Genomic DNA, 12,235 nt, shown 5'->3' on the forward strand with positions numbered 1-12,235 from the left:
AAATTGCTTGATTTCTTGATTGAATTTGGATAAAAAAAAAAGAGTGCAAAAGGAACAAAACCGATAGCATTAGCTGATCATAATTCATAAACAAGCATTGGACGAACATTTCTGGAGGTGAAGTCAAATACTCGTAGTAGTGACGAGCATAGATAGTGATGTCATTCATTTAATTGAACAAAGCCAATCCTTTTCTTATTCGGACATTATAGCGACCTTATTTAATGAACCATTATCAGGTAGTCCCTCAGTCCCATAAAATAATTATGGCAGGTACTATTTATTTTTATAAAGACTGTCATCTAAATCGATAAAAAATATTAACACCGTTGGTACAAAGCTTCATCGCCATCGCCAGTTCGTCACCAACGAGGCAACAGCCTAACTCACAAACCACCAGACGACTGGACCCAAGTACAAAACCCGCCTTCCTCTCATTCCCCAATCGCCACAACTCTCGTCGGAGCTCCGAGCCCTAAACAACAGCCTTCGCCGGCCGACTCCCGGGCGGAGGAGGCGGCCGGGGAGATGGACGACATCGGCGGCGGCGCACCGGGTGCCTGCCCCAAGAACAAGAAGCCCCGGCACCTGTCCCGCTCGCTGACCTACCACCACCACCCGTACCAGGGGCGCCAGGTGCTGCCGGCGCCGGCGCCCAACCCGCAGCGCCCGCAGTCGGTGGTCCTGTACACGACGTCGCTCCGCGGCGTGCGCCGCACGTTCGCGGACTGCTGCGCGGTGCGCGCCGCGCTGCGGGGCCTCCGCGTCGCCGTGGACGAGCGCGACGTCTCCATGGACGCGGCGCTCCGGCGCGAGCTGCAGGGGATCCTCGCGGCACGGGGCCGCGGGTTCTCGCTCCCGCAGCTCCTGGTCGGGGGCGCGCTCGTCGGCGGCGCCGACGAGGTCCGCCGGCTGCACGAGTCCGGCGAGCTCCGCCGCGTCCTCGAAGGCGCCCCCGGGCAGGACCCCGCCTTCGTCTGCGGCGCCTGCGGCGGGTTCCGGTTCGCGCCCTGTCCGGCCTGCGACGGCTCCCGCAAGGTGTTCGTGGAGGAAGAGGGGCGAGCCCGCCGCTGCCTGGAGTGCAACGAAAACGGCTTGGTACGCTGCCCCAATTGCTGTTCTTGATAGCTTGTTTAAGTTGAGTGTATACGAGAACTTAAGGATTGCTTGATTAGAGGTAGTGGGAGAGGAAAAGAGCATTTCTTGTGTTCTTTGGCTGCTGTATATTGTGGACGCAGTTGGGAGGATAGGTATTGGGTATGCCATCAGTGTTTTGAAAGGATAGCGAATGGGTTCTTGGCCCTCAAGTTATCACATCTGGAGTACCATCGATGGTAAGGTGCCATCTCATAGTACTTCATGTACATGTGTGTGTCTGTGAATGTGTATTGATAGACCTTCATGTTGGAAAAGAAGGCCCAAAGCAAAGGGTTAGAGATTTAGAGGTTGTGCTACATAGTGGCAAGAAAAGGTGGAGCCTTCCTTGATTCTTTGGGCGTGCTATTAGCATTCTGAGAAGGGCAATATGGCTTCTGGCCCTATAGTTTGAGATTGTATAAAATATGTATATTATACATTGATAACCAGAGTGGGTTTGATGAATATGAATAAGGGATCCATATAAGTAATGGAGACTGTGTGCTACAAATGGTTCATTTCATATCTCCCCTTACTTAGCCTTTGGTTTTAAAGATGCTTGCTGGGCTCCTGGTAGCATCTACTGCTAGACGGTAAACATTTGTTGTGCTTCTGAAACATGTGTGGGCCTTTTGCACTTATCTTACTAACAACTGAGTTGGAACTTGGAACAAACCATCTTACATCTATGCATGATAATATATGATTGGCGAACTTGTAGTTCAGTACCTTGTGCAATTCTTTTCTGAGCAGTTGTTAATCCAAGCATATACCGATATACGAATGTAGTCATAACGTTTAATGTATGAAAAAAATTCTCCATGACAAAAAAAAAATGTTTTTTATAAAAAAAAACAGTACCCAAACTTGGAATATTCCTTACCGGATGCCTCTTGAAATTTTTGTTTCCAAATCGAAGTTTGGGCACTGTCTCCGACAGATTGTGCATATGACATTGTAAAATATTGTCTTTGACTGCGAAAAGTGATGTTTATATACTAGAGTTAAAAATAGAAGATGAGATAGCCTAACATTGTTTCTGCCCTCTCCCCCCCTCCCCCCAAGTGTCCCAGCTTTTATTGTTGGCGATTTTTTTCCCCTGGGTGAACAGTGCGGTGAATCTGGATGGAAAAAAAACTTTCAGAAAAATAATCTAGGTTCAAGTGCTCAGAAAAAAATCCATCATGAAAAAAATCTGCCATAATTAAAAACCTGGAACACTTGGAGGGACAAAAAAACATTTTTCACAATGGAACTTGAGACCATTACATGTATAAAGCCACGGTAGTGTCAATTTGAGAACAAAAATTTCAACGGGTGTTCAAAGAATGAAGATTTGAAGTTCAGATGCTAAATTAGAAAGAGCGAGTCTTTTAGCGTCAGATAAGGAATTTTCTTGCAATAATGTATTCCTCGCGAAAAGGAAGAACGTTCGAGTGCAAATGTTGGAACGAACTGGCAAACGTGGAACCGCGAACTCACAAATGTATTCCAGAGCAGGGACATTCTGATCTGGTAACCAAGCAAACACGAGTTCAGCACAGATGTGTTCCTCTCCTGCAGGCACAATCTGATGCCTACATTGAAAGAATAAATCAACAGAAAAAATAAGTCCCAGGCACAATCAGATATGGCTGGAGCTGGAGCACCTCATGCGTCTTCTCCTGGACGTCGGACTGTACCAACATCTCCTGCAGCTGCAGCACGGCAGGAATCGCCGCGGACTGCAGCACTTGCAGCTAGAGATGCCAATGGATACCTGAAATCTGAAACCCGATAGGTTTTTAATCTATTAAGGTACGGATTTAGATCAATTTTCATACCATTAGTTTGTTAATGGGCATAAATCTATATCTAACGGGTTTATGGATACGAGTTTATTTCTAAAGTACCCAAACCTGTGAACCCGTGGATTTTTTAAACCCGACCAAACCTATTGTACATTGTCATTTTATTTTATAAACGAACAACAAACTTGTTATTCCTTATTTACTTCCTAATTTTTATCAAATGGTGAATGTATAAGTAGTCGGTGAGAGTGTTGCTTGCTTGCTATTATAGTTTTTTCTAGCGCTATATATGTGGTGGATGAATAACTTAGTACAAGGTCACTTAATTATACAACTTATTATTTATATTTCATTCTCTCTACTAGTAATTTTTATACCGAATCATGAACTTGTTGTTCATCACATAAATTTTGGACCAAATCTCATTAATTATTACGATACTTATGATTATGAGAAGAACAAGTATATAGGAAATAAAACCCGCAGGTAACCTGTGGGTACCCGCTAACCCAATGGATACGGGTTTGAGCAAAATCTCAAATCCGTTATAAGTATTGGTTTTTTAATGGGCATAGATATTTTTCATATGTACGGGTTTGAGAGGGCAAAAATACAATGGGTTTATAGCCGTTGCCATCTCTACTCGCAGCACCGATATTGGCTACGTGCGGGAATAAAGATGCTTCCGCGCGGGAAGGGCATCCAAATTTTTTACTCGACAACACTAATAGCTCATCTCTTGAAGCTGCTCTAAAGACAGTTCAATAAAATAGGAAATCTCCACGAATTCTGCATCGGTAGCAACCTCCAACCTCTACATGATCTACACATCCAACAGCACCTACCTACCCTGCAGGAACCATGAAGACAATAGCAAGCGAGAAGAAGCTGAAAACACAGAACGAACCACAGAGTCGCCCATTCCTACGACTGGCAAAAGCTCTTTGCGATGCGATTCATGAGTTCAGGGCAGCAGCGGAGCGGGACAGACGTACTAGCTGACCCATCAAGCTCATTGTTCCTTCCAGATCCGCCCGGTGACACGCAGCTTGAGCTCCTTCCTGTCGCCACCCGAGAAGAACAGGGCCATGTTCCTCTGGATGATGAGCCCGTCGTAGCTGTCCCGGACCTTCCGGTGGCTGTCCCTGATGCTCCGCGGCACCCCCTGCCAGACCATCTTGCGCCCCGTGCCCCCTACCTCCAGGCTGTAGCTGTAGTTCTTCGCTTCCGCGTCGTCTCCCATGAACCTCAGGAAGGCGATGTAGACGGGTGACATGCCCAGCTGGAAGGCCTCGAAGTGTAGGCAGAAGTACTGGCCAAAGCAGCTGAATACCTGCACGAGACGATTATAGCAGATCATGGAAGTGATTTTGTAACAGCTGTGTTTCTTTATTGCGCTTCAAACAGTGAGAAAATGTAGCAAACCAAGAACCAATCTGAAATGACTCACGCCTTAAAACAGCATGGCCTTTCATCGAAAACAGATGAAGATGGATCTGTACATGCAGTGTGTTTGTATAAGAAAAAAAACAGTTGAACAAGCGAGAATCTCCCTGAGATGAATTGGCTAGTGAGAGTGTACGACCACCCCAGTCAACCAGTGTTTGATTTTATCAACCGGTGGGGAAAGAACTGCTCCCACAGCATTATAATTAAGAAGGGGCCATATGAGCCCAGTTGAGAAAACCCCTCAAACCCTGACACATGCCCATTTATAGGGCCAAACTGAACTTGTGCTGACCGTTACCAAGGCCAGTGCAGCTCACTGTTACCTAGGCCGGCAGCACACCACAGCCCCAAGCCAGGGAGCAAAGCATGGGGATCTTTTGCAATACCAGAGTTCCGAACCCCGGTCAGAGGGCATGACCACGACCAGCCCCACCACTAGCTATCGCTCAGTTTGTACCCAGGTTTCATTCTCAAATTCTACCTATAAAAAATGAGGGTGCACGTTTCTCCCTCTAGTCGTGTTTTAGGTGTGTATTATGATCAGCACCTAATCATTTCTCGTCCAACAAGTGTGTACCATGTTCAGCATCTTCATCGTATATATGTGACAAATATGTAGATGTCGATAAACAGTCACACTACATCAATATCTGACAAATGTGCAAAAGTTTCCAAGACAGGATAGAAAAATGAACTTCTACCTTTGAAGAAGCAAACAACAGTAAAATATACATGCAACAAATAGATAAAAGTCGGTAAACACACACTACAAATATATACAGAAGTTTCTACGCCATAGACTTTTATCTATGCAGAAACAAACTACAGTAAAAACAACAGAAATTTAAATCAACGTATTGGTGTCAGTGTGAAGTACCGTAAGCATCCATGTGGCATTCTCAACTTCATGAGGGTTTGGCTTTACATAGCGATGATTGAAGGTACAGCCATTGTGCATGTCAACTTTGTGGTCATCTTTCAAGTGATTCACCAAATATGGGATGTCACCAGCAACTGTGCATTCAGATCCAGCATATGGACAACTATAAGGTCTATATTGGCACTGCGACTCATGCTTCAGCTTGCTGTAGTAAGGATAAATGCCTGGGCACCCAAAGCACTGGTACTTGCATGGAAGTTCAAGAGATGCAGCCACCTTCTCAAGAGCAAGACACCTTATGTTACCCAGTTCATGCCTACAAGTTGGACAACGGTTATGAACCCTTGGTTTGCATCCGGAACACAATGTATGACCATTAGAGCACTGCATAGACAAAAGATGGCATTACTATCATAAGAAATAAGATTTAAATAGTTGAATAAAAAGCAGAACATATTACTATTCTGCACTGCACCATAGCTAACCAAAAAAAGGGAAGAGAGAGTAAAAGTTAAGGTTTATAAACACTGAAGATTAAAAGGTCTAAGGAAATTGAAACGGGTCAGAATTAAATGGTGGATTGATGATAGTAGTACATGATATTGAAAGGAACTCTTAAACCAGTAAACCATAATTTTCATCCAATTCTACATTTAGACAGGTTATAGATATAAACACGTCATGGATCAGTATGAATGTGCACCTGATGAATAGGAGGATACATGGCACTCAAACAGACTGGACATTCCAGAAGTTCACGCACACTGCTAGACACCACAACATTCGGTTTTGGTGGGTTCTGAGTATGGTCACCAGGGAGTTCAGCAACATCCAGCACCTCAGTCTTCGGGGGATCAATAACCTCCGAACAGGAATCATCGATATAAGCAGTTGTGGCCATCATCAGGGTCTTGGAATTATATGGTCCTGCTATGAAAAAATGACGAATATTTTCATTTACACTATGTGAGATTTAATAAAGGGGATGGGAGAGATACGCTCTCGGTAAAGGCAGCAGTGTGTGCATCCTACTACTGGCACTGTAAACACAAATCCTTTCCTTGCCATGATACCATATCTTGCGTAAAAGTGCAATTTTACAGCTCCAGCACAGTCTAGCTATATGATTGGATACTGTTACGAGATTTTGAAATAGCTGAAGCACACATGGTCCCTAGGACCTCAGGTGATGCTTTCAAGTGGTTGACCTGACAGGTCTTCCTACTTGCAACAAATATCTCTCAAGTCTCATGGACTTGTTCAAAGTTTTCAGGTAGGCGTCTCATGGACTTGTTCAAAGCTTTCATGTAGGCTCATATCAAGCTTGCGTTAGCATGTCTTTCACAAGGAGAAAAATCTGTACATATTGGTTTCTGCACCAGTGTCCAGTAGTTCCCGTGCCTTTAGCGAATTGAACAAAATGTCAAGAACAAGAACCCTACATCTACATGGGTTAATCAAGCAAAGGTAACGAGATTCTTTTTTACCCACGAAAGAAGTGCATCGACGCGTCACGAAATCGCGTCAGATCGAGAAACTAACCACACACACACAAAAAAAACATGCTCAAACCCTGGCAACCAAGCAGAAAGCACGCGCTTAAACCCCTGCGCTAGCGCTATCGTCCGGTCGGCCGCATTTGAATCGATCGAGCAGAATCGCTTCGGCAACTCCTAGAACCTCTCCCCACCCTCCCTCCCTCCCGAAGAAACCCAAACTTTCACCCAGAAAAGAAAACCATGAAAAAAAAACTCCCCACGGAAAATGAAGCGGCGAAGACTTGAGCAGGGATCTACCTCGCGAAATGGGCAGGCTACGCACCGCTGATCCTGCCCGCCGCGGTCTGCAGCGCCGACGGCTGTGGTTGGTCTGGCGAGCAGCCGAGCAGGCAGGTGAGGAGGAGGCCGAGGCGAGAGAATTCGAACGGGCGAATGCCCCTCTCTCTCTCTCTGAGTCCGGGTGTCCCCCCTCTGCGGTTCTGGTCGTGCTTTGTTTTCTTGCTCGGGTTGTTTTGTCTCGTGAAAGTCGTGAAGCTTTTTCGTTCCGTGTGCCGTTTGTTTGGATCCTCCGGCCCACGGGACTTGCCCTTCCATTCATTCACTCATTAAAATATCTGTCTTGAACAACAAACAAAAGGATTGCATAAATAAAGGACGGTATGAATGGACAACAGAATGTACTAGATTTAATATTTAGTTGATTAAAAAATCCTAATAAAAATAGCTAGCTAACAAATCTTTATTCTATATCTATATTATACTTAAAGCACCAGTTTCAACGGTCGTTCCGCGTCATCTTTTTACAAATAACCACTCACAGTTATTTCAAATTAATCTGTTGCACGTCTATAGATGGCCAAACAACGGCCCGTCACGGACCAGACGCCCGCGGGCCACAACTCTGGTCCAAGCACATCATGTCGGCCTACTGACTGTGTCGAGCCAGCCCATCGGCTCATTTGATTAAATCAGTGTAAAATATTAAAAAACAGTGCAGGAGGTGGGGTTCGAACCTATTGCCCTGGGTGAAACTGTCTAAGCAGTAGAATATCACACTCAGATATTTTTAATATTGAATATAAATCGTATATATGTATATACATTTTTTTGTAAAATAAAAAAAATAATCGTGTCGGGCCGAACCAGTACTACTGGCTTAGGCTACAACCCAAGCACGGCACGACGTTCTTGGCTCTTGCAAGCATTAGGTCGTTTCTGAGACCACATTGACGCAATGGACTCCATGGTGTTTGAGGTTGCTGAATTGGATGGAGCAACAATGATTTGTCACACTAATAGTAAAATGAAAGATTAATTGTTGGTTTTAAACGTTAGTAATTGCTATGATGTAGCATAATTTATATGAAGCACATCCAGCTTTTATTGATGCCTGACTTTAGCAATCACTCCATATTTTAATCCATCTTTTTTATAAGTTTGAGTTCATGTGACTTATTTTAGAAACTTGAGCTCATAAACTTTCTCTTATTTGGTCTTTGTATGGTGGAATTTTGCCATTTTATAATCTCTGTTCGTCCAGTCAGTCGTTGTGAACTCTCTTCTAATCGCTCACTTCATTGGTCGTGTTGTACCATGATATATTGCATGGAGTAAACTATAACTAGGGATGAAAACGGTTTCAGAATTTTTCGGTATTCCAGAAATCGATTTCGAATTTTTTCGATCGGATTCATCGGTAACTGAAAGGGAATTAGGCTTACACCTATTTCCTAATTGATTTTGGTGGTTGAATTGCCCAACACAAACATTTGGACTAACTAGTTATACTTAAAGAACCAGTTTCAATGCTCGTCATGCGTCATCTTTTTACAAATAACTCATCACACATATTTCAAATTAATCCGTTGCACATATATAGATGGCCAAACATCGGTCCAGCACGGGCCAGACGCACATGGGCCACAACTATGACTCAGGCACGTCACGTCGGCCTGCTGACTGTGCCGAGTCAGCCCATTAGCCCGTCGGCCCATTTGATTAAATCAGTGTAAACGTTGGCCTAGCACGGGCTAGACGCATGTGGGCCACAACTATGGCCCATGCACGTCATGTCGACCTGCTGACTGTGTCGGGCTAGCCCGTAGTCCCATTTGATTAAATCAGTGTAAAATGTTAAAAAATGGTGCAGTAGGTGAGGTTCGAATCCATGCCCTGATGGAAAAAGGACGAGAGACACTGTGTGAAATTGTCTAGCCAGTAGAACATCATGCTCAAATGTTTTGAATATTGAATATAAATTGTACATATGTATATACGTTTGTTTTGTAAAATAAAAATATATAATCGTGTTGAGCCAGCACTACGGGCCGAGGCTACAACCCAAGCACGACACAGCGTTATTGGCTCTTGCAAGAATTCGGTCGTTTCTGAGACCACATTGGTGCAATGGACTACATGGTGTTTGAGATTGCTGAATTGGATGGAGCAACAATGATTTGTCACACTAACAGTAAAATAAAAGGTTATTTATTGGTTTTAAACGTTATTAATTGCTACGAAGTAGCATAATTTATATGGAGTGCATACAATTTTTATTTATGCCTGACTTTAGCAATCACTCCATATTTTGATCTATCTTTTTATAAGTTTGACTTCATGTGACATATTTTAGAAACTTGAGCTCACAAACTTTCTCTTATTTGGTCTCTGTATGGTGAAATTATGTCATTTTATAATCTCTGTTCGTTCAGTCAGTCGTTGTAAACTCTCTTCTAATCGCTCACTTCATTGGTCGAGTTGTACCAAGACATTGCATGGAGTAAACAATAACATCAGTTAGCTAAATCAAAAAAAATATACAGAGAGCAGAGACAATCAATAAAAATCTTGAATTTTTTTGATAGATAGTTTATGTGGGTATTGTTGTAAGTCGTTGCAACGCACGGGCAACCGACTAGTATACTTAAAGCACTAGTTTCAATGGTCGTCCTGCATCATCTTTTAAAAAAATCTCTACATTTCTTCTAAATCAACTCAGCGTAAAATGTTAAAAAACAGTGCAGGAGGTGGGGGAAGAAGGGTGGAAGACACTGGACAAAGTTGTATAACCAGTAGAACATCATGCTCATGTGTTTATAATATTGAATATAAATTGTACATATGTATATATGATCTTTTGTAAAATAAAAAAATAACCGTGTCGGCCGGGCCAGCACTACGGGTCGAGGCTACGGCCCAAGCACCGCACGACGTTCGTGCGGGTTGGCCAGGCACTATTAAATGGGTTGTGCCTCGAGCCGGCTCGCCAGACACGGCTCATTTGGCCATCTATACATCCACACGATAATATGGATCTTGCCTCAGTTGCCACCACCTCATTCACCATTCTACTTCTTTTATCTCTCCCCTCATGCCTCCACATCCGCGCCACCCCATTCTCGGCAGAGGGCGTAGGAGCATGTGCCTCCTCCCCGTATTCGTCCGACACCAGCCCCCACACCGACTCGCGCAGTGGCTATTGCACGTCCACGAGGACGTTTCACATCATGCGCGCACCATCGTTTTTGCCATCATCGGACGTCCCGTTCATCTTCCCGGCCTTCGCCCTGTTCTTCCTCCCCAACCTGTTGTCCCCGCCCACGGTCGCAACCGCAAGCCGACTGACGCTCGTCGACGCGGGTACGGCGCGAGTCGGTTATGCTCCTGGCCTTTCTCCGTGCGTGCCGTCGAGGAGGATATGGTGGCGCCTGCCACGCTTAGATTATCTTGGCGATGAGGAGTCTAGGTCTGAGATATTGGACAACCAATGCCTGTAGCGTGGTAGCAGTCAGCATATGCTATGGAGTTGGTGGTGGTGTTGTGTCGCTTTGGTGGGTCTAGGGCTGGGAAGACACTCGCATTCTCTCGCCCTTCTCGGATTGACGCCTGGTGCGGGTGCCTCTCGGTTTGGAGATGCTCCGGCTGGGCTTCTTTCTCCGCTTGCATGCTCTCTCCCTGTATATCTAGCGGTATACTACCTATATCGCCTCCAGATGCCCAGGTCTTCATCGTGTCCTTCTCCGGCAACGAACAGGTATGTCTGCTTCTTCCCTTTCCCTCATGCTCTACAAAACCTTGGAAGTGGGGGAGGCGAGGGATGGGATCTCTAATTTGCTGCCTATGGTACCCGTGCGTTCATAAAAAATATTATGTGAAGAGCGGAGACAGTTAATAAAAAATCTGAGATCTTTTTGGTGGATAATTTACATGGGTATTGTTGTGAGCCGTCGCAACGCACGGGTAATCGACTAGTAGATATCTAAGGGTATGTGCAACACTGACACTGTTGCACGGTACTGTAAGTATAAGACACATCTAAAACACAATATAATACAGTGGACGTATCTAAAACATGTGTCTTACTATATTAGTGACATCAATCAGAACATTCAATAAATTAAATTGAACAATCAGTTAGTCGCTTATCTCGAGCATAGAGCCAAGACACGATATCTTCGTTACGATATGGATTTTTTTTAGTTTTTTTACATTTACCCCCTTAGACATACTCGAATACACAGCTCAAGACACTCGTTGTAAAAGCGAGTTTTGCATAGTGTCGGTGTTTCGACCCCGGGGGGTCCCTGGACCGACGAGTAAATTGTCGTTGTGTGTCCCAGCCCAGATGGGTCGACGTGAGACGGAACACAAGGGGGAACAAAAAGGGGAACTGCGGCTCGTGTTGTCCTGCGCCTAGGGCGGATGCGCTTGCAGTAGGGGGTTACAAGCGTTCGCGAGGGAGAGGGAGAGAGAGAGAGACTGCCCATCAGCCCGTCCTCTCGCGCGGCCACCTTCTCGTACGAGGGCCCTGGACCTTCTTTTTATAGATGTAAGGAGAAGGCCCAGGTGTACAATGGGGGGGTGTGGCAATGTGCTAACGTGTCTAGTAGAGAGGAGCCAGAGCCCTATGTACATGCCGACGTGGCTGTCGGAGAGGTGTTGGTGCCCTGTTCATGTGATGTCGTGGCCGTCGGAGGAGCGCTTGAGCCCTGTAGGAGCACGCGGGGTGCCATCATTACCTGTTTACCGGGGCGAGCCAGATGGGACGCCGGTCTTGTTCCCCGTAGCCTGAGCTAGCTAGGGGTAGGGTAATGATGGGCCCCCTGTAACGTGGTCGGTCCGAGCCCAAGGTCGGGCGAGGCGGTGACTCCTCCGAGGTCGAGGCTGAGTCCGAGCCCTAGGGTCGGGCGAGGCGGAGACCGTCTTCCGGGGTCAAGGCTGAGTCGGAGCCCTGGGGTCGGGCGAGGCGGAGACCGTCTTCCGGTGTCGAGGCTGAGTCCGAGCCCTAGGGTCGGGCGAGGCGGAGACCGTCTTCCGAGGTCGAGGCGGGGGCTGAGCCCCGGGGTCGGGCGAGGCGGAGCTTCCTATGGCGCCTGAGGCTGGACTCGGCTGCTGTCAGCCTCACCCTGGCGGGTGGCATAACAGTAGGAGCAGGGCAGGCGGCGCTGTTTTCCTGTCAGGTCAGTCAGTGGAGGGGTGAA

At 45.9% G+C, this 12,235-nt stretch overlaps 2 protein-coding genes across 3 annotated transcripts; one reads left to right on the forward strand and one right to left on the reverse strand.

Moving 5' to 3' along the window:
• The first annotated feature begins 365 nt into the window (after window positions 1–365).
• Window positions 366–1,614, forward strand: LOC100284357 (electron transporter). The gene has a single exon (NM_001157252.2). It carries the CDS (start codon window positions 529–531, stop codon window positions 1,123–1,125), a length of 597 nt encoding a protein of 198 aa, NP_001150724.2. The 5' UTR covers window positions 366–528; the 3' UTR covers window positions 1,126–1,614.
• Window positions 1,615–3,550: 1,936 nt separating this feature from the next.
• Window positions 3,551–7,376, reverse strand: LOC100170243 (uncharacterized). 2 transcript variants are annotated; one of them, NM_001161349.1, is made up of 4 exons: window positions 7,053–7,194; window positions 5,960–6,186; window positions 5,254–5,640; window positions 3,551–4,260 (listed from the first exon to the last, which is right to left on the reverse strand). In NM_001161349.1, the coding sequence occupies exons 2-4, from the start codon at window positions 6,158–6,160 to the stop codon at window positions 3,940–3,942; spliced, it is 909 nt and encodes a 302-aa protein (NP_001154821.1). In that variant the 5' UTR covers window positions 6,161–6,186; window positions 7,053–7,194; the 3' UTR covers window positions 3,551–3,939. The 2 variants fall into 2 exon arrangements, with proteins under 2 accessions (NP_001154821.1, XP_008674747.2); XM_008676525.4 differs by having other exon boundaries at window positions 3,602–4,260; window positions 5,960–6,183; window positions 7,053–7,376.
• Window positions 7,377–12,235: the final 4,859 nt, after the last annotated feature.

Source organism: Zea mays, chromosome 1, assembly GCF_902167145.1.
Source record: "Zea mays cultivar B73 chromosome 1, Zm-B73-REFERENCE-NAM-5.0, whole genome shotgun sequence".
NCBI classification, from domain to species: Eukaryota; Viridiplantae; Streptophyta; class Magnoliopsida; order Poales; family Poaceae; genus Zea; species Zea mays.